We start from the raw sequence: 25,814 nt of genomic DNA, 5'->3' as shown, positions 1-25,814 counted from the left end.
TGCAGACTACTCTGGGCAGTATGTTGAAGACCCTGGAGATATTTCTTTAGCTAGCGTTTGAAACTGGCACAAGTAGATGGACTAAGGACAACAAGCTTCATTAATCACAGCTACAATATCAAGGCTAACGTAACAAAAGGATTAACAGTGTACAACTGCTGAAAACAATAAAGACATGTAAGAAAATATTTTATTTTAATACTCAGTGTTCAGAATGGCTCACCTGAAGCAGACTTTTTCATCTCTTTTCAACTGCTTTAGGGAAACACCATCTCTCTTTTTAGGAATGGTGAGATGGGACAGCTGCCTTGACACTGATGAAGAGCATGTGAATTTTACTAGAAGAGATGAACTGAACAGAACTCACAGTGAGGAGAGAGAGGAACCAGATGGACCTCTGAACTTTGAGCTTGATGTTTGCCACCAAGATCCAGAATACAAGTCCCCAGCTCCCCTGCCACATGCCCAGATCAAACTGATCACCAGCTGGGAAGCAGGATGGAATGTAACAAATGCCATTCAGGTAACCTTTTACTTCCCCACTTATTACATCCGCCATTTGAAAAACCTATTCACCACTTAGCCTGCTTTATTTTACCTAACCATACCATTGTTTTGCAATATTCTAAAAGGTTTCTATGAATTTATTACTAATGTATTTCAACCTTTCTGCATAAGATTAGCACTCTGAAGAAATAAAGTTCCAAGGGGAAAGACAGATATGTTAGCTAAAGTTTAAAACATATTTAAACTACATGAAAATGAAAAGGTGGTGATTACACCTGTTTTGAAAGTGCAGACATTACCTTTAATAAGTATATTTGAATTCAGTGACAGAGATGTTTGATAGAAATGTGAGGTAAACATCTAATAAAAATAGGATAGCAAGAGCCAGACTGACGTCAGACATAAATTCACTGACATGTAAGTTAGGATAGATATAAATTGGAGCATGAAACACAAGAAATGTAATAATACTTGTCAGTGTTAAACAAAATAGGTCAAAAAGACTGGAAGCATTTGGTCCCAGCATTCTGTATAGAATTTGAGTATCCTTCTGAATCCCTAAATTTAGCATTAAATGTTTCAGATTCTTTTTCTCACTTTTCATGATTCATTTTCTTACATAATTCTATCATTACCACTAACTTTCTGTCTGACATAGTAAGAGGAAAGCAGTATCCACAGACACATCTAGTCCCAGTAACTGTTACTTAAACACTTTTTATGGCACCTCAGTTACAGAAAAATAATCCTTCCAGTGTCACACAAGTCTGTGATTATGCTGATGACCATTTGTTTAGGTATCCAGTTCATGCCTCAGCTCTGCAAAGGACAAAAAAAAAGGACATATTTCTAACCCTGCTGTATTTTCAAACATGAGCACCACCACATGAGAGCCAATGCAATAACATCTAGGGCACAGTAGCGTATCATACTCAGGGAAGTGTTCAGCTGTGAATAAAAGCATGAAGTCCTAAAATATCCCAACTACATTCTAGTAACACATTTTATCTTCAGTCTTCCTCAGCAGCATCTAGTCAGGACAGGAGTCTGGGAGGAGAGCCCATTGCTGTCTCTGTGAATTTTGCCTTTGATTTCACCGAAGCCAAGATTTCATTCTGGAAGTCAATTTTGTCAATATTTGCTGTATGACCTTTTGGCAAGTCACGTTCTCTCTCACCAATTGTTTTCCTTTCTGAAAAACAAAAGTAATACCTCTGTAAATACATCGAAGTGCCTAAAAATTCCTGAGTGTTATGTACACAATTACTATTAATTATTAATATTATAGCTCCCAGTTAAAAAATAGACCAATAACACAGTGTAAAAACACAATTGAACATACAGTTGCCTATTTAAAAACAGGACAAATGTAAGCTAAATGATTCAATCACATCAGTAACTATGGTCTTAGTCAAAACTCAGCATGCAGGGTGTTGCATACTGCTATTGGATCTCATTTGATCAAATAATTCAGAAATCCGCATTAAAAGAGCAGGTGGCTACAGCTGTATTGAGCTTTCCTCCTAAGGCAGGCTGAGAATGGCAAAGCCTGGGAGCTGCAGTTTTGTTAATAGTAAAACTGAAGTGTCCTAACAACACACTGTGAAACTGCATATGTAAGCAGATATGTGAATCTATGTACACATGTGTGTATTTTTCCTATTTCCCAATACCTTGGCATTTGGTTTAGGAACAAGGGTAGAGAGTAGAGAAAGGGAAGGGGAAAGGCAAGAGAGGAGGACAGAGCAGAGAATTTTGAACGGGCATCTGTCAGTAATAAATAACAGTTTGAAGAAATGTCTATGAATAGCTTTGAAGAGAAGTCAGAGTTGTGAACAGAATGATTAAAACAATCCAAACATTCTTGACTGGTGGAGACAAACTATGTTAAAATGACAGTTGTTTTTGCCCTACCCAGAGGAAAGGGCAGAAGTGTTTTGCATGGCAATTAGAAGTAAACATTTCAGCAGAATTCAGAAGTGTTCTAAACAGTTAGTCTGGTGAATACAATTAGTCTAAAAGTGAAATTATTTCACAGTCCAGATTTATTATAGGAATGACTGAATCTTTGGTCTCTGAAATTAAATACAGGGATTTTCTTGCAGTGTTTTGAATGCAAGTATTTTCAAACAACCAAGTAGAGATTTTAATTTTGTTTTTAACTTCAACTGAAAAAATGTGCATTTTTGGTGATGATACTGTATGTGTAAATGATTGCTACAGACATCTAAAGTTTGCAGGGAAACGTGTTTCACATTCCAACACTGCATAGGCAAAAGAAAACCTGTAGCCAGTTAATCTAAGTAAGGACAGAGTCCATAAAGCTGAGTTAATTCAAAAGTGAAAATGAACAGCATCATCTGGCAGGGTGATGCAAGTTGCATTTGTTTGTATATAGCTGTAAAAGGCAAAAAAATTTTGTCCTGATTGTACAGAAGTGCTGGATAGATAAGCAAAGCAGCAGTCACAAGGATGAAGGTAGTTAAATTCTAATGGTACAGCGTTTCACAGCAGAACCAAAGGACAATAAAGTCTATTTATTTGCCAGTCACATGCAGGAGGATTGTGGCAAAGAGTGTGGAGAATGTTTGACCAAGAAAGAGAAAGCCAAAGTAAAAGAAAAAGGCACTCAGTCTATAGTGTCATGAAGCGGTACAAGACAATAAAGACTGGAGAAAAAAACAAGAGAGAGAAAGGGAAGAAGTGAAATAATGGCAAGTGAAATAATGTTCATCTGAGCATAACTGTAATTTAAACCATTGTGAGTCTATCTCTGCTTAGGTCTTAGAGACACAAACAAGTTTAACAGTGCGAAAAAGTCAGCCACTTTACTAAGCAGCTCCAAAGTGCTTTCAGTATTATGATGTTTATACAATCTTTAAATACAGTGTAACATAACATGTAATTCTTTCCTGGACATCTGGTAAAACAGGATGTATCAAAGCATACTGAATGTGCCATTTGATTCAATGCATCTGATACTTAATGTAACCATCTTTTGTCTCCTGTCTTTTGCAGAGATTAGGTTGTACAAAGATTAGAAATACCTACTGCAGAGGCAATTTTCTTGTTCCATGATCAGAATAACACAATAGGGTGCTTGGATAGGAATAATTAAATTGTTATTAATAATGATTAAAAATTGTGTCAATACTAAATTAATAATTACAGTAGTGATCATAACTATTCTCATATTTATATTCTGTATACATTAGTTTAGAAAAGACTCAACATATCAATAATCACCATTTTTTAAAATGGAAGTGTATATCTCTATATACTTCACAGTGTGTCATTATAGATGCATATCCATATTGTGTTCCAATTTGGCTCAGTTTTATATGCCTAAAAGATTCACTTGAAAATATCTCATAGTTAATATTTATTTTTCTATGATATTTCCTCTGAGTTACCTGCCTTTATCTCCCTAACATAGACTGAATCTTTTGAGTGCTTACTGAGGATCAACAACTCCCAAAGACTTAAGTGGAAAACACAGTGACGCTCAGAAACAGAATTAGCAGAATGAGCAGACATGCCCCTAAAGATATAAAGGCAAACATCTTTTCAAGGCGTCTAAACACCCATCCCATCAAGCTTTGCTGACATTGTATTTAAGTATTTTCTAAATATAAATATGTACATGCTTGTGTGCTTAGAAAGCTAAATATTTTTGCCATCAGGTCATTAGGTGTACCACAATACAAATCTTCTCATCCACAACCTTAAATAATTTAGTGACATTTAACTAAATAACCACTTAGATCTTAACTGCAGTACTTGATCTTAAGTATTTATTTTCCAGACTTGAGAACAAAGGTCAATCCTTTCTGGTGCCCAGAGCAGTTAACTTCCTTGAATTATACATTGAAGCTAAAGTCATATGCTGAACTAAATTATAGATGCCTGAGAGATATAAACTTCTGCATTTCATATCAAGATGTGGTACTGAGAATTAAAGGGAGATGTCCAATGCTGATATCCAACCTAGGTCCAAGTTACCAAATGGAGCTACTCAAAATATGACAGCACAAAATTCCCAGACTGTAAGAAATGCCAGTTAATATGATTTTAGATGAAATGCACCTGCAGTACTGGCCAAATTTACTTTTCATAGGTTTGCAATCACAAACCCATATAGCCACAACTGGAGACCCCCAAAAAGCCTAGAGCCTGGTGAGAGCCATCTAAACTCACATCTCTTTTTCCTATAATAGAATGTCACCATTATACAATGTAATTGATAAAAGATGTATTTTAGGGACGAAGACTCTGTAACTAATGTTTGTGCCCTGGTTTTCTCTTTTGATTTTCTCTTGAGTGAAAAAAGGTTTCTGGACATACATCACTACTTCATACAACCTTTTATTTCAGCTCAGATGCTGCAGTAGATTTCTTTAGTTTTGTGCACATATTCATATAGCTCAGAGAAGGCTACATACAGGATATATATTCTATTCCCAACTCTACTTTTTATCACAAAAGCTTTTTATCAAAAATGTGTTATCCTGCAACAATGAGATTACATCTACTTCACAGAAGTCTCTTTATTTGACATATAAGCACTGTGCAGTGGACTGATTTTGAGTTAACTAACTGCCATTCCCATAAATCTCATTAGACGATGCACTATATCAGTCTACTTTTCCCTCGGTCAGCTGCAAACACTAAAAATGTTATGAAGCCAAAACTCCTAAACATAGAAAAGTGGCTCATCTAAAATTGTTTCTTGATCCAGGAAGAAATATTTGGATTGTTCTCCTGGGATTTAAGTTGCTGTTTTGTAGGTTTTGCATTTTATGTTGTTTGTCACATCATCTGGGCAATGAACAGATGGAGGGAGCATTGAATGGATTTACATCAGCATATTCTACTGTAACTATAATAGAAATGTTAGGAGTGGCAAATCAGTTTTCCATAGCCCCTCTGTGTCAGATTTGCCAGCATGCAGGAGCTGTGATATAACGTAGCTACTCCACAAATTATTCCCTGGACATACAGACAGTCCTAACATATGGACAATTGGTTCAGAAAGCACCATGCTAGCTCCAAAACATCCCAGAAACAAGTACATGGGTTATACAAGTTGTGGATCAAAGTACTCCAATTCTTGCAACCATCTAGATGTTAAAATGACATATTAAAAATCTTTAGAAATTAAAGCAGTCCTCAGATCATGCTTGCCTACACCATGGGGCCAAGATTGCATATCCTAATAGGTGAGTTGCAAGAGAGTTACGAGAGGTGTCTCTCCGTTTCCTTCATAAATGACTCTAATAGCCTCAATAGTTTGGCTATAACTGATATACAATGGTCTATAATTTATGATTTTATGTTTTAAGCTAATTACTATATGAGATGAGAGAGAGACATTCTAAAGTATAATACTCAACACAGACACAGAATTTAACATGCAACCTCAGCCTTACATCTGATTATCTTGATTACACTGGGTATAAGATAGATATATTTAAAAATACTTCTTCTTTACCAGTACCTTTATTTTATATCTTTAAGTGATTTTTACCTGAGCTTTACTGACATAGGTGTCTAATATTACATCCTTTTGGTAACAGTAGCCAGAAGTGCTGCTGTGCTTAAAGAAATCTGAATAATTCTGCTCAGAACCTCAAATTATAACATCACATTTCAGAAAGTATTTATTCGACACCTGATTTTTAGCAATGTCAATTATCTATAATTTCCAAGAACTTTAGCTGAAACTCTTCTTGGCTCGTACTTTTGAAATCTATATATTTTAGCATCTGAATTTCAAAGCCACTGTATCATCTTGCAGGTTATTTTAGAAATAGTAGCTAAGTCACTGCAATGCATAATATTCTTATCCTGGTGTTGATATCCAGTTTGACACAGTCTGGTTGGGAAAATCTTGAGGAATTTGCAAGTGTCTGTTTCCTGTAAGCAGTGACTTCTTGTGGATTGTTTATTTGTCATATCAATTTGAAAATCCTTTCATCTGGAAAATCTACTACTATTAATCTTTTAGAACAGCTGTTTTATAGGTGTGAGGCTATAGTCCTCCTTCAGTACAGTACAGAAGTAGCTGGTAGTTGAAATTTTGTGCATGTAAAAGAACAAATGAACTAGGGAGCAAGCATATGGTAGTGTGGTGGGTTAGCCTTAGTAACAGCCACACTTCCACCCAGCTGCTCGCTCACTCCCACTGACCCCCAGCTGAACAGCAGGGTGGAAATAGAACAGGACCAAGAAAGAATGTGGATCGAGATAAGGACAGGGAGCTCACTTAACAGATAGAGTTGTGGGGAAAAGAGACACTTGGGGAAAATTAACTTTATTGCTAAGTAATAGATACATATGTTTAATTACTGTGTCTGGTATTGGAGAAGAAAAAGACAAACATTAAAGTAACACCCGTCCTCTTGCCTTTTCCATGCTCAACTTCACTCCAGACTCCTCTATGGCCCCCTTCCTCCTCTCTCTATGGCATTTTCAGCCCTTCCTTACACAGATTTCCCCAAGACACTGCCATCTTGGCAGTGGGGCTCAGCCATGCCCTGCCATGGGGCTGCTGGAGCTGGCTGGGTCCAGCATGGAGCTCTCCTCACAGAGGCCACCCTGCCGCCCCCTGCCAGCGCCTGGGCATGGACACCCAGTACAAGTAGTAGAGCACATTGATCTTGCTGGTGTTTATCCTTACTGCTGCATTCCCGAGCAAAGCAGCAGATTTGTCACTACCCAGTGTGCGTTTAAGAACAGAGAAGAGGAAAAGTACACAGACACAGCTGACTACTTGGACATGGATTTTCAACCACCTAAATCGTTTGCCAGTAAAGACTATGAACAAAGCTTTTGTTGTCAAAAGTAAACATGGCCTCATGCTGGGCGCCCTCCTTCTTACTTCCTCCTGCCCTTCTCCTTCTGGTCCACAGCGAGAGGGAGCTCCCTGTAGGTCTGATGGAGTCAGAGCAGGGAATGGGTGCCAAGGTCCCTGTGTGGGGGTCAGTGGAGGATCTAGGAGAGGCCAGCTCAACTTTTCTCCTTCTGGTGGTGCTTTCTAGCCAGTAATAGTATGAACCTTTGTGTTAATTGGAATTTGTGAGTTGGTTTGGCATGCTGCAAAATTCAGCTTGACAACATACACCCTTAGCAGGGACAACAGTATTTCCACTATATTATATCTCAGTCAGCTTAAGTACAGTTACATGAATGAAGTGAAAGCACATCTCCACTCAAGAGCTTTAAACCCTGCCATTCTTCTAAGGCCAACTACTATCAACAGTGTTGTTAGAGTTTAATAGCCTGCCAAGTGACAGAGGTGTGATTTGCATGCACATATACTTGCAAAAAGGGTGTGTTGGTTTGCATTTCTCCCATGACATACATAAAATAAATTATACACTTCAGAAACCTCAATACTGTGTCTCTTCCTCCCAGACCTCTTTTTCTTTCATTTCATCATTAGGAAGCCTTCAAACCACCCAGGAGGTGGCCTGCTCTGCGAGTGTTAATGCCTAAAAAATGCCTTTGCGTGAGTAGGTAGATAACTACAAGCACATCCATGCTACACCGCTCTATTTGTATTTTTCACTGTAATAACTTTTTGTAAGGAAAAGTGATATATGATTTAATACACAGGGTCACAACCAGCTTTCTCAGCTCTACACTGCTGTCCAGGCACAAAACAAAATGCTGGTGACCTCTCCTCAATGTCTGCCTCTTGCCTTCCTCCCAGAGGTTGTCATCTGCAGCAGACTCAGGCTCTCAGGGCTGCTAGAGACACTGCTGATAGACTCCTGGGCCGGTTCAAGTTCCCATCTTATTTAGATCCCTCTGCTAACTACGTAAAATATTGGTCTCTCTGTTTAGCAGTCAGTAGAAGCAACTAAACAGAGCTCCTTGTCTTCCATCCAGAGTCTGCCCACGCCAGACTTCTTCCTTCACCACCTGTGAATGTCTTAGTTCTTGTTGCCATGCAGGCCTATCATCTGGCATCAGCTTTCAGTCAGGCCTCTTTCTAAATCCTCACGCTCAGACTATGTCCAGCTTCTATTTATTTTTACTGTAAAACCTCACTAATACATACTCTGATTTACCTATCCACAAGGCTAAAACTCTTATCTGAACACGTATTTCCCCATCTGGGTCACAGTAGCACACTCTTCCCGGAGCTTGCCAAGCTTGCCCCATGCACACTCACCTGGAAAGCTGATGCAGTTCCATACCCCATGGGTCCACCAGCTCTTCAAGCACCAATTCAACCATCAAATCAAATGTAAGCCACTCATCTTTTCTTTAACAATCTACCATTTATCTTTCTGCATCTATTGACTCAGATCTCTCTTCTTCCAGTTACAATTACCATTGTCAATTTGTTAAATATTCAAACAAGCATTCCTATGAAGTTATATGAAGACATTTATTTGCGCTCCTCTGATCCTCTTAGAAATGTGCTTTTGCTGAAAATTTCACAGTTATAAGCTATATTGAAACCACCATTTACTCTCTTGACTCACAGTTTCTGGTATTGACTTACGGTTTCCTTGCCTGCCCTGTCTGCCTGTATTCATTTCCTGTTATCTTACCCCTAGATTTTAAATTATTTGGAGAAGAGACCATCTTTTTGTACTTTGTTTGCACAGTGCCCTTCACAATGGGTTTCTGATCAAGGTCTTCCAAGTGCTCCAATAATGAAAACAATTTTGAAAGTAAGTCTCAAAATGTTTTCTATTTTACAGAAACTCTTTACAAAATAATGATTGTTTAAATGTGGCCTGAGATAAATCAGCTTAACATTTGATTCAATTTCTTCTCTTTTTTTCTATGTGGAATGGGTTCTCCTTGCTATTGAGACCCATTGTAGGGACCGATGACAAGATATATCAGTAGGTGAATGCAATAAGAGTACCGTAGAATATTCAGCCATTAAAATGGGCATTCAATCTTCAAAATCCGGATGATCAAGAAAGAGAATGACAGAACCATGTTATCAAAGATAAATGGATAGTAGCATTATGAAAATGATACTCTCTGAAATAGTAAATGTTACCAAACAGGATCAAGCAACAGTCAGCTGCTTGAAATCAATGATCACTTTATTCTATAGGAGAACTCAATGCACTACAACTTGTTGCAGAACAAGGATCTCTGGCTCCCTCAGGTGAAGGGAATAGCTGTTGTACTTTCCCATTACACTGAAATCAAATTAATCTACCATGTTTTTTGGTTTCATCAATCCCTGAGAGCATTTGTAACAAGCTGAATGAAAACAGATGGTATAATTTCTCCCTTTTTAATTCATAGCGGGTCACATGGTATTTAAACCCACTATTATTAGGCAACTTTGAATTTCTATATCTGTTCTATCTGCTTACTTTATTTTTGTGATATTATGTTTGACAGTTACCTTTCAAAACAAAGCTCAAATTACATATTGTAATTATTTACCAGCATTCTGTGGCTGAGATAATTTTTACACTTGTGCCTCTGTATAACACATGCCGCTAAGCAGCATTGGTAGAAATTATTCTTCTTAAAAATATTCTTTCTGTCTCTATTCTTAAATTTATGAGGTGTGTAACTTCAGTGAATTTGTGTTAATAAACTGTATTTAGACATATAACTCGTCCCAAGAAAAATTCCTCCCAAGACAGCAAGAACATAGTGATAGCCAGCAGAAAGTAAAATATTTTGTCAGATTGCATTCCTTTCCTGTCTTGTATAAACTTCCTTGACTTTCATTAAGAAATTTCCAGAAGGGGGTTCATTTTTTTATAAAAAGAAAGAGTGAGCCATAGGGTTCATCAAGGAATAGAAGTTTGACAATCTCATCATCTGCAGGTGTGTATGAGAATTTAATGTTGAAAGTTAAGGATATCTGAATTATTATAATGTACTGATAGAATCAAAAAGAGTAATGTTTCTGTAGCAGACTTTCCAAATGGTAAAGCTTCTTCCACACAATCCATAGATGGTTAATCTACAGTTTACTTCAATGTGTATAATTCACTGAATTCAGAAGATTAACTGAAATGACACAAGCTCTGTCTGAATGATCAAATGGAGCTATTTGAGAAAATAAAAAGCCCTAAACACTGATTACACACAGTACTGAAGATGATATATTGTAACCTAGTTTTAGCACAGTAAGCTGTATGAAATGTTTTGCCTCGAAAGCTAAATAAAAGAAATTTACTTCTATTTGCATCTATTCTCCCTCTTCTCCCCACACACACGTTTCTTGGAACCCAGTGTTTCTCTGTATTCTTGGCCAGTGGCACTAGTTTTGCCATATGTACAATACTGTTCACTAAATAGCTAACAAAAAAAAATCAAATTTAATATTTACTCCTCAAAAATATAAACATATGAGTCAAAGTAAGGAAACATTCACTCCAACTCATACACACATACGCTGCTATCCATTTAATTTCTCTCAGTCCATTTCTTGAATTGACACAAGTAACAGCACCACCAGATTATGTTTTCTAGGTCCCTAGAGCAAACAAGCATTTTTGGTTGTTTTATGTTATCAGTAGCAATGGTAGCTGCAGCTTTTGCCTTTACTGTACATGGGTCTTTCCATTCATGATAGCTTTTTTAATTGCTCAGTTTTCCCCTCTAGAAACATGTTTGATTCTGGCTAGTTCCTCCCTGATAAGCAGAGGATTTTTTTCCATTTTAAGACCCATTCTAGTCTGATTATTTCAAGCTAAATTTGGGTATTTCACAAATAATGAATAGTTCTAATGAAGCCTGAAGAAATGTAAATATGGGTATAGCAATGATATGATGTAAGATACATTATTTCTTTTCTATAAGAAAAATATTTATAAAACATTATCTTTTTTTCTTTTATAATGACAATGCCCTCACTTTACTGTTTGTATCATATTTAGAAGTTGACATTGAGGGGTTTTTTCTATCTCACTACATCTTAAAGCCATTCTCTTGTTTCGTTGCCTGCATGATTTCTGAAACTCCAAATGACATGTCCCCAGCCATTTTCCCTTAAGGGACTTAAAATCTTCTAAGCTTTAATGGGGATCTGGAGTTTAAAATGAGTTATCCACTCCTGCTTTTGTTGCTTTTGCTTGCCTGCTGACTTTTTTCACTTTTGCTGGGAAGCCAGCTTCTCTCAGAGCTCTTCCTTTTGTACTTTTTATTGTCAAGTTAAAAAAAAAAAAAAAACAAAACAAAAAAAAAAAAAACCTGCTCAGAACTGGAGGCTTCACTCTGCTGCTTGGATGGGATTTCAGAGACTCTTTACTATATCTCCTAAATTGTGAGGAGCTGCCATTCCACTGACACCAGGTTTCCTTTCCTAATCAGAAAGTATAATCAGCTGCACAGCTCATACTTCCCCTCTAGCCTTCTACTTATTCCTGTCTTATGCCTATAGTTAGATATTTCTCATATCCAGCCATTTTTTCCTCACAGTCTCTTGCCTGTCATGTTCTCCTACCCTTTGTTTCTACCTCATGGTTCACAGCCTTATGTTTTTGTGTTTACCTGATGATACCTTTTTTCTCCCTGTTCCTGCCTCCCCTGGTGCAGTCCTACTTCCAAGATATCCAGCCTTCCTGCTCTTCATTTGCTCTTCCAGGGCACCTCACAGTCTCATGGCCTTCATAAACAAACTCATCTGACTTTACAGATGACACAGGGACATAAGCATCTCTGATGGAGATTCATAAATCCTAAAATAAGTGCCCTACACTATTGGAAAGAATAATCCTCTGGTGGTCCTTATTTCTCTCCATCCTCTCCAGAGCCAGCAGATTAGCTTTACTTTTTGCTGTACTTAGATAGGTGAGGTTAGGAAACCCATTCCTAATAAATGTGCATCAAAGAAAGGTCGATTTGTCATGCATGTCCTTTCTGCTGCTGTGTGTATTCATTCATTAAATGTCTGAGATAGAAGTTGACTAGATTAATCCAATTCATACATGCCAAGAAGTGATCATTTCCTTGGGTACCAAAGAGAGTTAAAAAAAGTAGTCACTTTAGTAACTTTAGTAATAGTCATTAAGTTTTCACCTAAAATCCATTAATTTTACCTCATGAATAAATTGGGATTTTGCTTAAAAATTTGAATGTGAGAAATGAAAGTTATTTAGGAGAAAGGAACAGGAACTAAATCCAGTCTTATAATAAATTTCTCAAATATTAAATCACTACAGATCTCCACACTGAAGTATGAACAAAGGAGAGATCGAACAGAGCTGAGTAGTTTTCCCTGCACTGTCAGAATGGCTCAGGTTAAGAAAAAGGAATTAAACTATTTTTTTTTAATATACAGAATTATACAGTAATTACTTAACTAACTTTGTTTTAGTAATGAAAGAATTGGTTTTATCTCTATCCATACAGACAGTATTTGTATCTAAAAGTTAAGAATAAACCTGAAGTCTTTGTTGAAGGTCAAGAATAATCAAGGTCCCCACTCTGTTCATCCAGAGATCCTCAGCTGTTGTTTCCAAACAGCAACCAAGTCTTTCCAGTGTGGCTGCAGATCAAGAAAATTAATTTTTTAAAAAGAGGAAAAAAAACCCAAACAAACCACAGAAAAGGAATATGACTTACTTTATAAGTCCAGTATTTTTGTTCACGGGCCAGAACAGGTCAAGAACCACTATGTCACAGTCTGTACAGACAGAATGAGAATACCTCCTCAAGTAGTAATACCAAGTATTTTACATCTAGAGACCTTAAAAAGACATCTTCAGCATGCACTTTATATGCCATATGCCTGGTTTCACAATGCATAACTATATTAAAAATTTAGATTTTTCAAAAAGAGAGCTTAAATAACTTTGCTTTTATGCTGAGTAATGAGGGGATGCCAGAAAACTCAATCACATTTCTGATCTTTAGTTTTTATTATTAATTATACAAATTTGGGAAGGTTTGTATAATCTACTTGAAATTAGGGGAATTATTGTACTTTGTTGAATTTTAAGATTTAGGTGATCTTTTATGCCATCATAGGAGAGAGACACTTCCATTAGAGTAATTCATTTGCAAGCTCAACTTTATCTGTATCTGTGCATCATGAAATACCAGCAGGAAAATCAGTTGCTGCTTTTTTTATCCTAAAGGTAGAAGTCCCTGGGGTGCCACTGAGGTTTAACTGGGGTTAAGAGAGAAAAAGCAGTAGAGATTTGTTGTCTATTCCTAGCCTAATTGTAAGACGTCTTTTCTCACGTATTCCAGAAGAATATACTATGATACTCCATATCAGTTTGCTGATTCCTAGAGACCAAAAATAATAGTATACCACTATTTATGTCTTTCACCGAGACTATTAACTGTATTCTCTCCAGGCAGTGCTCTAAGACAAATTTCCCCTTTATATGCCGAGCTCTGGGAGTCATTATAGCTTGAGTAAGAGTCCACCTAAAACTGGTGGTTGGGTCTGCACTGAGGAAGGAACAGGAGAATATCAGCCAGGGGAGGATTCAGTCACCTTTTATTCTGCATGCAATCGTAACAAATCTTATGCCAGCTTTCAGAAAATATAACCCTGCTTCCAGAAGATGCAACGTCGCTTCCTTTTCACCTCTCAGAGGTGTATAAGGTTTGTTCCAGTGAAATGTTCTTTGTAGTATGGGTTTGGGTTTTTTTTCCATTTCCTCTTCAGCCTTACTTGTTAAAAGTAACAAGAACTGTGGCTTGTCCCATACAGGCAGCATTCAAGAAAAACTCCTAACAAGCCAAATGCTTTCTCCCAGCCTGAGTTTGAACTTTCTATGGACTTTAACACTTCCTTTTGTTATGTCAGTGCACACTCAAATATTAAGTTATTTGGCTTCCCACTGCTCTGCTTTGCTTCTAGTCTCCCAGAGTTCCTTTTCTCTGCCTCCCCTCAAGCTCTTTTGACCACATTTCACTCACCCACATGCTGCTGTACTGGATGTTTTGAGTACTTGCCTGCCTTCAGGTGAAACCCTGAGAATCCATGATGAGCTATAAAGTAAGGAATGGGTAAGCAGCCAGTGAGTTCATGTTGCTCGCCACTACTAACTTTTAAAATAATCTTTGTTTTAGTTTTGACTGCTTTACTTTTTTCGTCTCTCTCTTCTCTCTGCTACATAACATAAAATAAAAGCCCTCATTCTTTTACTAAAGCCTGCTTTCTCCTTTGGGACCAAGCAAAATAATATGTTTTCTTAAAAGGTAATTTGCTTGGGAGATTTACTTTGTGTGATTCAGTGCATTCTTGCAGACAGCTCTGAATTCATGCAAACTAACATTTTCTATCAAACCAGAATTAAGCATCAAGGATATTATTTCAGTTTTAGAACAAACACTTAAACCAATAGCAAAGCCAATGGATCAGCTGTCAAATAGAATAGCAGCAATTCCTTTTTTGTTGAGACATCTATTTCCTCTGGTCTCTTTCCTAACATTTAGGAGATTCTTAAAACTAATCTGTCCACTAAAAGGAGAACAAAATCAGTGGCTTCTGTCAGTCAAATGGACACATGCATTTTGCAGTGCAGACCATGAGACTTGTTTACTTTCTTATCACAGCATCTCCTGAGCAGTCTGTCTGCCTTATCATCTGCTTATGGGACCTGAAGGATTGACAGAACTTCATTTCTAAAGTTTCTCTCAGTATATAAGGTGATTGTAGACATTAATCACAGAATAAACACCTTAGCTACTTTCCTTCCTGTAGCTAAAACAGGCTGGGATTGGCAAAGAGAAAGAGTAAGAAAATCAGGAAAAACAGTATTGCTGGTGTCCAATTCAACCATTCCTGAAGTTGAAGGAAGATTTTTTCACTGCCATTAAAGGAGATGGATCTGCTGCTAAGGTCGTACAGGCCATGGACAATATTTGAAGTTTTCCACAGAACAGCTTGTAGTATTTTTGAATTCAAACTCAGCTGAGCTGTGAACAAACTGTGAAGCAAGTAGGAAAGCAGATGAATTCTTTTCCTGGTGTCTGCAGAGCAGTGCCAGGAGTCTGGGTAGTCAGCTAGGGAACCAGAAATTTTTACTGGGGAGGAGAAATAGGATATAACCGATGATACTGCAAATACATGGTGGGATGATTTATGCAACTGGAATTTTAAAATAATCAGATAAATCATGTTTACAAAAAAAAGAGTAGATAAAAGAAGTTGAGGGTGGCACTCTATGTTAGAGAGATAATTATCTGTGTTAGAGCTATTGTCTGGAAAGAAAAATTGTATTGTTCTTGGTGACTACAGTTTTAAAGACCTGTGCTGGAGGTTGTATGAAGTCTGTAGTAAAACATCTTCAAAGTTTCTAAAAATGATAGATGATAATTATCTAACACAAAAGGTATTGAACCTAGCATAAGGTAGTTCTATTTTGAGCCTCATTACATTGAATAAAGATGATCAGATCAGTGGATCTAATTACATTCATTATGAGAAAACAGAGGACAGTAATAAAAAACTTGGTACTTCAGAAGAGTGAATTTTACAAACCTGGAGAAAATTATGAGTGATAATTGATTAGGAAGAATAAATACAGACAGCCAATTTTGAAAACAATTTGAAAGATGTTTAACAAGAATTTATGAGATGTCCAGAAGCCATATCTCATAATTAAGAAATAGTACGCCTGTGTGTTAAAACCCCTCCTACTTCAGATGTGAAATGAATATATCAATTAATATTTTTTTCTAAATAGCAAAAAGGAGAAAGGGAGTGTGAGAGTAATCATTGTACATGATGAATTATGAAGTGTAGCAAAGAAATATAGGAACCCAAAGACACTAGGAAAATATACATCTCCCAGGGATTAGGACAGTAAGAAAATAATTATGAGAAATTAGGGGGGGAAAAAGCTACATTTAGTGTAAAAATTTGTAACAAATACTAATAAATTAAGTATGAATGGAACTGTGTGTCTGTGTATGTGACTGTGTATACCTGTCTAAAAGCACCAGGAGGAACAGCAGAACAAATTTAAAAGGGAAGGTGTGCATTGAAGGCTACAGCACACCATATATGTGATTTCATTCAAATGGAGAGGCAGAAAAACTGACCTATAGGTAAGTGTTAAGGTTATGAAGTAGAGGACGGTATCAATAAAACATGCAGATAAGGAAAGCAACAGTACTGTGAAATTCAGGAATTTTGCCTAATATTTATGAGGGATGAGACAACATAATAAGGCAAAAGACCAAAACTGCATCCATTTCGGAAGAGTACAGAAGGTAAATCCAAAATCTGTTTGTCATCACTAGTCAAGATCAACACCAGAGACATAGTGAGCACTTGACTGCCAGCATCCCTTGTCCTCCTTGATGCTCACAAGTGATCCTGGCCAAGCCACTGGGATACACACAACAGTATTGTTGAGTATGTGAAACTGAGAGTGGGAAAAATCAATTTAGAGATTTTTTAATGTAAGGTCAACCTCCTCTACTCTGAGATCTCTCACTGAATTCTGCTACACTGATTTCCTACACTGGCAGTAGAGGGAGGTTCTAAAATTGTTCTTAACTCTGAAAAAAGATTCGAATGTTCGTAAGGAGTCTCTAGAGAATCAGGAGGATGTGCTCATAGCACAGAACAGTGGGTCATTTTGTAATTTTTCAGGATGGATATCATGGTATTCTGCATAAGACATTTAAAAGTTAACTCTCAGACTTTCTAAGCTGTGTGTCTGCACTCCATTGTGTACATATTCTTTCACCCAGCAAGAGGAAGAGGGATCTCTGAAAGGACATTTATCTCAGCTCTGCTATCTTAAAATAGGTGTGTGTTATAAACTGAGGTGCCTTTTTTTCCAAGCTTAGACTTGGACAATTAACTATTAGATAACTATAGTTATAGTATTCAATTGCTATTACATGTGGAATTCTCAGAAGATTGTGGATAACATTCTAATATTTAAAAAGTCAGTTAACTCCTGACTAGTGAAACTTGGAAACAATTCTGAGAAAAAGAATGTAATTGTTAATACAGGTTTTAATTGATACAGAATAAAAAGCCAGGAATATAATTAGTGTCAGTCATTACGGTTGTGGAGAAAGAGTCCTTATAGTCCTTATTAAACATATGTAATATAATTCTTTGATGACATTGTAAAATAGGCAGTGAAAGATAAATAATATATTTAGACTTCTAAAAGGAATTTTCACAGAATCACAGAATCGTCTAGGTTGGAAAAGACCTTGAAGATCATCCAGTCCAACCATTAACCTAACACTGACAGTTCCCAGCTACACCATATCCCTCAGTGCTATGTCAACCCAACTCTTAAACACCTCCAGGGATGGGGACACCACCACCTCCCTGGGCAGCCCATTCCAATGTCTAACAACCTGTTCTGTAAAGAAATGCTTCCTAATATCCAGTCTAAACCTTCCCTGGTGCTGCTTGAGGCCATTCCTTCTTGTCCTATCATAAAAGAGGCTCATCCCCAGCTCTCTGCAGCCTCCTTTCAGGTAGCTGTAGAGGGCGATGAGGTCTCCCCTCAGCCTCCTCTTCTCCAGACTAAACACCCCCGGTTCCCTCAGCCACTCCTCGTACGACCTGTGCTCCAGACCCTGCACCAGCTTCGTTGCCCTTCTCTGGACACGCTCGAGTCATTCAATGTCCTTTTTGTAGTGAGGGGCCCAAAACTGAACACAGGAATCGAGGTGCGGCCTCACCAGTGCCGAGTACAGGGGTCAGATCCCTTCCCTGTCCCTGCTGGCCACGCTATTGCTGACACAAGCCAGGATGCCATTGGCCTTCTTGGCCACCTGGGCACACTGCTGGCTCCTGTTCAGCCGGCTGTCAATCAGCACCCCCAGGTCCCTCTCTGACTGGCAGCTCTCCAGCCACTCCTCCCCAAGCCTGTAGCGCTGCTGGGGGTTGTTGTGGCCCAAGGGCAGCCCCCGGCATTTGGCCGTATTGAAACTCCTCCAGTTGGCCTCAGCCCATGGCTCCAGCCTGTCCAGGTCTCTCTGCAGAGCCTCCCTGCCCTCGAGCAGATCAAGACTACCACCCAACTCGGTGTCATCTGCCAACTGACTGAGGGTGCACTCGATCCCCTCATCTAGATCATCAATAAAGATGTTAAACAGGAGTAGCCCCAAAACCGAGCCCTGGGGGAAACCACTCATGACCAGCCGCCAACTGGATTTAACTCCGTTCACCACAACTCTTTGGGCCCAGCCATCCAAGCCAGATTTTTACCCAGCAAAGCATGTGACCCTACAAGCTGCAAGCAGCCAGTTTTGCCAGTAGAATGCTATGGGAAACGGTGTCAAAGGCCTTAGTAAAGTCAAGGTAGACAACATCCACAGCCTTTCCCTCATCCACTAAGCAGGTCGCCCTGTGGTAGAAGGAGACCAGGTTTGTCAGGCAGGACCTGCCTTTCATAACCCCATGCTGACTGGGCCTGATCGACTGGTTGTCCATTATTTTGACTGGTTGTCCATTATTTTGACTTTTAATGGCACCCGAGATGACCTGCTCCATGACCTTCCCTGGCACCGAGGTCAGACTGACTGGTCTATAGTTTCCTGGATCCTCCTTTCTGCCTTTCTTGTAAGTGGGTGTTACATTTGCCACCCTCCTGTCCGATAGGACCTCCCCAGTTAGCCATGATTTCAGGTAAATCATGCTTTGCAAGCACATTTTCCAAGTGTTTGAGCACCCTTGGGTGTAACCCATCTGGTCCCACAGACTTGTGTGCATCCACATTTTGACACATTTTGACACTTTAATGCACAACATTCTAATTTAAAATTTAGTGGAACAATAGAATACATCTTAAAAGGATTCATAACTGCATAAGTGACAGATCCCAAAAAAGGAATTGTCAGTGTGGATCTATTGTCAAAGGAATTAGTTTTTATTAGTGTTAGGAGGTTATCTAGTAGGATAATTGGCATCTGGTCCAGTATTATTCAATGTAGTCAACAGTGATCTGGAAGAAAATACAAAATCACCGTTGATCACAGTGGCATTTGAGAAAGGAAAAAGACCATGGAGGTCAACAAGCAAGTAGGTTTGTTATCATGGTATGAAATAAAGGGATTTGCTATATTTTTTAATTTAATGCTTATAAAGTTGTATCTTCACATAGATAACACAGCAGCACAGGCTTGCATTTGTTCAGGAAAATTATTTATTTTAAATGACAGCAAATGCTAAAGCACATAATTAAATATTTTGTGGAAGTGTACTGAAAAGCAGGGTTCCTGAATTTATCTTCCTACTCTTTCAAGAGGATCCATGAAGGAGGCTTTCCTGCATAGTTTCTATGCCTAACCCATGTTCATGCGGGGAATTAAGTACATAGTTGGGAAATAGTTAGGCTTAAATGAACCGTTCCAGTAGAGTAACTGCAGATGGTGAGAAAGGCAATCAGAGCTAATTCAGCAGTCTGGCATATTAACATGTATTCTGCATGTAGGAGAGTTGTACTAACTGAATAATTTTCAGTTAAATTATTCTTAATTTCTTAATTTATTTTTCCATCTGATTAAGTCTTAAGGTGAAATCTTTTTCTCCCTCCTTTTCTTTTACCATTGCTTTTTACTCCTTTTTATTTCATTGTCTTTTGCCATATCTCAGGTCTGACCATGATTTGATCTTCTTTATTTTTTAATTACCTATCAATCTGCTTTGTTTTTCAGAGTGTCATATTTCAGGTTAAAATAGCCTATGAAATGAAGCATTTTACCTGGGATTAAAAAGTCTTAAAACTGAACATTAAAGAATTTTAATGTTTTCTCAGAGTGCTTGTCTGTGCTCATTTATGTATTTTTCTAAGCACATTTTATTCCCTGGGGAGGGGCTTGCCCTGAGGTGAAGTAGTGTTTGAAAAAGTTCATCTCCCCTGCACCAAACTGTGTGAGTGTTTTTTCTCTGTGCTGTTCTATTTTGTAAATAGATCACCTTAAAACAGCATATTTAAAGTGCAAATTATTTGACTTTGGACTAGAACCGTTGGAATTAAAACCGCTCAGACAGTAACACTTCCCAGACAGAACACTAAACAAAGAGCTGGGTGGCAATTTAAGAAACAGCTCCTTTTGCTGCTCATTTTTAATTGATGCCTCACAGCTAAGACTGTCTGTGCCATAATTTGGACATGAGAACACAAGATCAGAAGACTCAAGTGCTGAGGCCAGGCTGGACCAAGTGAGCACTGACAAACGGCACAGGGATTACCTGTGTCCCTGTTCCACTAGCAAAGAATCAGTGAAATGTTGATATGCTCTGTCTACATTCTCTGTACACTCACTCCTCATGAGAGGGGGACAAAAGCTGCCTTCAGCAACATCCATGAAAGGATTTCTTTATGGAGGAGTTTTCCACAGATAAGTCACTCTAAGCATTGGTCTAAGGTTGCTGAGCAGCTTTAAACCAGAGAACACAGCTCGATACCTGTACTGTCATATTACATTGACAGCAAAATAAGTGCTTCTTAAAGATACCTTTTTCTTTGAAACTAAAGTATTTAAACTAGGTGATGTTCAGGAAATGGTTCTATCAGAAAGTATTGCTTTTGGAAAGGTAAGAAGATCAAACACAAAATAGGTCTTGAAGTCTGACAAAGGGTCTTTTGTTGTTTGAGTTCTTGTGGCCATCACTAACATTTTTGGTTATTTTGTAGAAATTTAACAATGTGCTGATACATTAAACCTTTCTTCTTTTTTTTTTTTTTTTTTTAATGGAAAAAACCATTTCTGTCAAGGCAGGAAAAATACTGTCATTTCACCACATACATATTTACTGTATTGGCGCATTCAGAGTTCTTCCATTACTCACTACTAACCATGCTCTGTATCCAAAAAGCTGCAAAACCAGTTATGTCCACAATGTTTGCTTTCTGCTATTAACTGAAAGCTGAAGTTTACAAAGACATCAGCTGAAAGGAAAACTCACAGTTTCTGTAGAGAGTTTCAATTTAGAAATTCTAAAGTCTGAACTTTGAAATTGGCAATCACTGATACATAATTTTAAGAAAGAATATATATAGTGCAAAAATGGGTTTGTTTAGTAAGGCCTGAATTCAGAAGATGGGGAAAAAAAAAATCTAAAAAACCTCACCTCTATCATCCTGTGGTCTGTGTTACATACCAAATAAAATTATTTGATATAAACAGCAAGGACATGTTAGAGGTTAAAACTATGTTATGCTCTGATTAAACTAACAATTAAGCATGGAAAAGCAGACACCTGTGGGAAGGACTGTAAATGGCTGTCTAATGTGATAACGTCTCTGAAAGACTTATGCTTTGGTTTAGGTTGAGGCTAGTCATACAAACGTTAATAGACTAAATTCAGCAGGGGAGAAGTCATTGTGTGGGTAAGGCCTGTGCTGACACCTACCTGCAGTTTAATTATACAGTGACCCTTTGTGTCAGCAGATACCATTTGAACTCCCAAATGCAGGTTAAGGAGCAAAATAATAATGCTGTGAGTACAGAACAAATGAGATAAGCGTGCTATAAACTGCAAGGAACTGAGAAAACATCATTGTTCTTATGTTAATATGGAAGATGACTCGGACTTTTATCCTGATTTTTTCATAGACTTGGTTTATTTGTGATGCTTTTAAACTCAATCTGTTATGTAAATGTTCTCCAAGGATTGTTCTCATAGGAAAGAAATCACATTTTGTTCTTTAAGCAACTAGCTAACTTGCCAGTCAGTGAAATCCACAATTAAAAATGGCATGACATCAAAAGCTACAACTACATGTGTGCTACCTGCAGTCTGGATACAGCCAGATATCTAGTCTGTTTTAAAAAGTAGACTGTTGGAGGGCAGAAATGGTAAAATTCTGAACACTTCTGTGAAGTTCATGTAAAAGAAATGCTAATTACACTGCAGGATAATTGGGTCATGAGACCTGTGTTAGAATGGAGCTGAGCCATTGGAGTGGGGAGATTTGAGTGACCGAAGTACCACAAGCTATGTAGTTGAACATCCTAACTCCTAAATGAAACTGCACCTGTGACTTACACAAAACAATTGCTGTAAATTAAGTCACTGAAAACAACCATAAAAGGTATCTAGTCAATAATTTTATTGTTGTATCAGTAAAAATAACTGAGGTACTTCTGTTTCAGTACATGAAGGCACAGACCTTTTCAATCAAAATGTACTAGGGCATGTACTTAATATGATTCTTCCAGCTCTAATTCAGCTGAAAGCTGAAGATAGCTGCATCTAGAGTGAAGCCTGATGAAATAGGCAATGATGCTCATTAATACGATGGGCACTCTATTTTTCTCATTGACTTAGAGAAAAAATACTGCTTTAATTCAAGGATTTCTAATCTTCCTTTTCTGGCTGATGCTCATCCCACAATCTGCCCAGAAAGGACTGCTATTTTGTGGCTAGAAGAAAGGGAGAATACTTTTTATACCCTGATGATTATTTATACACTGATGATTATTTAGTGTTTGAAAAATTGCCTCTCTTCAGAGCTCTCCTTATGGGTCAAGCCTGGAAGTACTTGTATCACTTAGAAATGGAGTGCTAGGTATAAACCCTGCAAAGCTGAGGTAGAGCTGGGCTCCTAGACTGTCCTCACAGGAACTGTCTGCTGGGTATAAAACCTGAAGGAACTGATAGAAAACACCAAAACCAGAAGCATGCCTGAAACTTTTGTTCCCTGCATGGCCTCATATCCACAGTTGTGGATGGAAAAGTCTGAAATTAAGATTTAGCCCGTTAAACTCACCTCTTCTGCTCTGGCTCCTGAAAGCAAGCAGTGGCACTACCGACTCGGGAAGTGAAAGAAGAAAAGTGGGTCACTCCTTCTGCGAGGAGGCCTGTTTCTGTTGAGTGTTCATGGGTTTTGCCGAGCAGATGGGGTTGCTCTGGTTAGGTCAGAAAAAGAGTTTAGATGAGTTTAATCCAAATCAAGTCCTTCTGTCAGGCCAGAATAGCAAATATGAGGACAAATGCTCATATTTCATCATATCATTGGTGCTCTAAGAAATACTGAAGTAAAAATTTCTGTAGAACTAGTTAACTGTATTTTGTTTCCTCCCTACCTTTCTTCAGTCATCAAAAATTAATACGCCTGACCACTCTGACTAATGTACATTGTTTAATTTCAGCTTTGTAGCATAAAAAGGGAAATGTCATGGAAGCATCTTTCCTAAATTGAATCTTTTTATGAATATTGTTCAAGGGTTTTGTTGGTTTTGTGCTGATAGAAATTAAACCACATGAAAGTGTCATTTGCCTTTAAATATAGGGGAAAAATAGGGAAAAAACCCAAAGAAATACACACAGTATTCTGTGAAACTAAAATGTCACAGCTTTTTTACTGGATAAAAGTATAATTCTGTTCTTTTCAGAAACTGTTTAGAGGAAAGTACGTCTATATATTTTACTTGTATTTTTAAACACCTAAATAAGTTTGCACAGTCTAGAATCTGAGCTGTGAGAAGAATCACTTTAGCAGTGGACTTAACAAGAGCAAAGACTGCATGAGGCATACAGAAGTCACAGAGGAAATACAAGCAAAGTCTGATGTCACTCTAATGCCATTTTCTTTCCAGAGATCTGTTAACAATTTGTAGACTGAAGAGGATTGTCATTACTGGATCTATCTCTAGTGTTATTTTTAATTTGAATTTGAACTTGTACAGATGATGCTGCAGTTGCTTAATTTTACTGATATTGAACCTGTTTATTAATATGCATGTTGACTGAATAACTGCCTATGAACCTTCTAAAATGTGCTTCTAATCACATCAGCGTTAAATATTAACTAGGAACCTGACTCTATCATTCAGTCACATTCTCTTTTTCCTAGCTTATCATTACATGTGTGTTGATAGGAGCAGTTATTTTTGCTGATAATTTCATTTATCATGAATAAACACATTTCTCATGATCATTACTTACTTAGCTAAATGTAGAAGTACTTTCACCATGCTGTTAGGTGAAAGCAATGTTCAGTGGAGGGCAGGTTTGGGACTGTGGCTTCTAGTAAACATTTTGCCTCAGGGATTTTGTGCTAACTTTTCTTCCTCTTTTTCCTCTTCAGGGAATATTCGTCCTAGGATTGCCGTATGCTCTTCTCCACAGTGGATATAGCGGCTTGTTTCTTATTATCTTGGCTGCAGCATTATGCTGTTACACAGGCAAAATTCTAATTGCTTGCCTGTATGAAGAAAACGAAAATGGGCAGCTCATAAGAGTGAGAGATACGTATGAAGATATTGCGAATGCCTGCTGCAAAAATCTATCTCCCAAACTAGGTGGCATAGTTGTCAATGTGACCCAAGTGATGGAACTGATCATGACATGTATTTTGTATCTGGTTGTTAGTGGGAACTTGCTGGTACATAGTTTTCCATATGTACTAGTGACTGAGAAAACGTGGTCTGTAATTGCCTTTGTTACATTGCTGCCTTGTGTATTTATCAAGACTCTCAAAATGGTTTCCAAACTCAGCCAGCTTTGCTCCTTGGTCCATTTTTTTATCATCCTTGTAGTGATGACTTACTGTCTCACACAAATACGTCAGTGGTCCTGGGCAAAATTCAGACTCTCCATTGAGTTTGAGGACTTCTTGGTGTCTGTAGGGGTGATCATTTTCAGTTATACTTCACAAATATTTCTTCCCACACTTGAAGGTAACATGAAAACCCCTGGGGAATTTAGATGTATGCTGAATTGGACCCACTTTTTTGCTTGTGTCTTGAAAACAACCTTTGCACTGACTGCATTCTTGACCTGGGGCGAAGAGACAAAGGAAGTAATTACTGACAACCTGCCATCATTTCTTCAAACACTAGTGAATTTGTGTCTCTTAACCAAAGCTCTTCTTTCTTACCCTTTGCCCTTTTTTGCAGCCACAGAAATTGTGTATACTTGTATTTCTAGAGGCAACCATTCCAATTACAGATCTCCACTGTTTGCTCTGGGTGTAAGAGGCTCATTTCTCCTGATAACTCTGCTGATGGCCATGTTCATACCACATTTTGCCCTGTTGATGGGTTTAACAGGCAGTGTAACAGGTGCTGCTATGACTTTTCTTCTTCCTTCTCTCTTCCATTTAAAACTTAAATGGAAAAAACTATCCTTCGTAGAGAAATGTGCAGATATCTCTGTTTTTGTTTTGGGTTTCCTTTGTAGCCTTGCAGGCATGGTTTGCTCAATAAAAGGGCTGCTTGAAGTATTCAGAGGAATGTAAAAACATTTCCTAAAGCCAAATAAGGCCCAGATCTCATAAATGCCTTTACCTTGTTAGTCAGTATATAAGAGATTTTGTCACTAGATAAAATTAAGGATATGCTTAAATTTTTGCAGGATCAGGGCTTTAGTAAGAGTAAGTGGCTCTAAGCAAACTGGAAAATAAGCTTTATAGACA

The 25,814-nt window shown here is 37.9% G+C and overlaps 1 protein-coding gene across 1 annotated transcript; it reads left to right on the top strand.

The window, feature by feature from the left end:
• Nucleotides 1-286: 286 nt before the first annotated feature.
• Nucleotides 287-25,637, top strand: LOC141957544 (vesicular inhibitory amino acid transporter-like). The gene is made up of 2 exons (XM_074899234.1): nucleotides 287-523; nucleotides 24,486-25,637. The coding sequence occupies exons 1-2, from the start codon at nucleotides 287-289 to the stop codon at nucleotides 25,635-25,637; spliced, it is 1,389 nt and encodes a 462-aa protein (XP_074755335.1).
• The last annotated feature ends 177 nt before the right edge of the window (nucleotides 25,638-25,814 follow it).

The sequence above is a fragment of the Athene noctua genome, chromosome 1, assembly GCF_965140245.1.
Source record: "Athene noctua chromosome 1, bAthNoc1.hap1.1, whole genome shotgun sequence".
In the NCBI taxonomy this organism is placed as follows: Eukaryota; Metazoa; Chordata; class Aves; order Strigiformes; family Strigidae; genus Athene; species Athene noctua.
The sequence above is the reverse complement of the archived record's forward strand: the minus strand, read 5'-3'. Positions and strand labels throughout refer to the sequence as shown.

Excerpts from the sequence above, each read along its gene's own strand:
- LOC141957544 (XM_074899234.1), top strand. The coding sequence starts at position 287 with ATGGTGAGATGGGACAGCTGCCTTGACACTGATGAAGAGCATGTGAAT. Across the intron at positions 524-24,485 it reads ATGTAACAAATGCCATTCAG|GGAATATTCGTCCTAGGATT; the intron begins GTAACCTTTTAC and ends TTTCCTCTTCAG.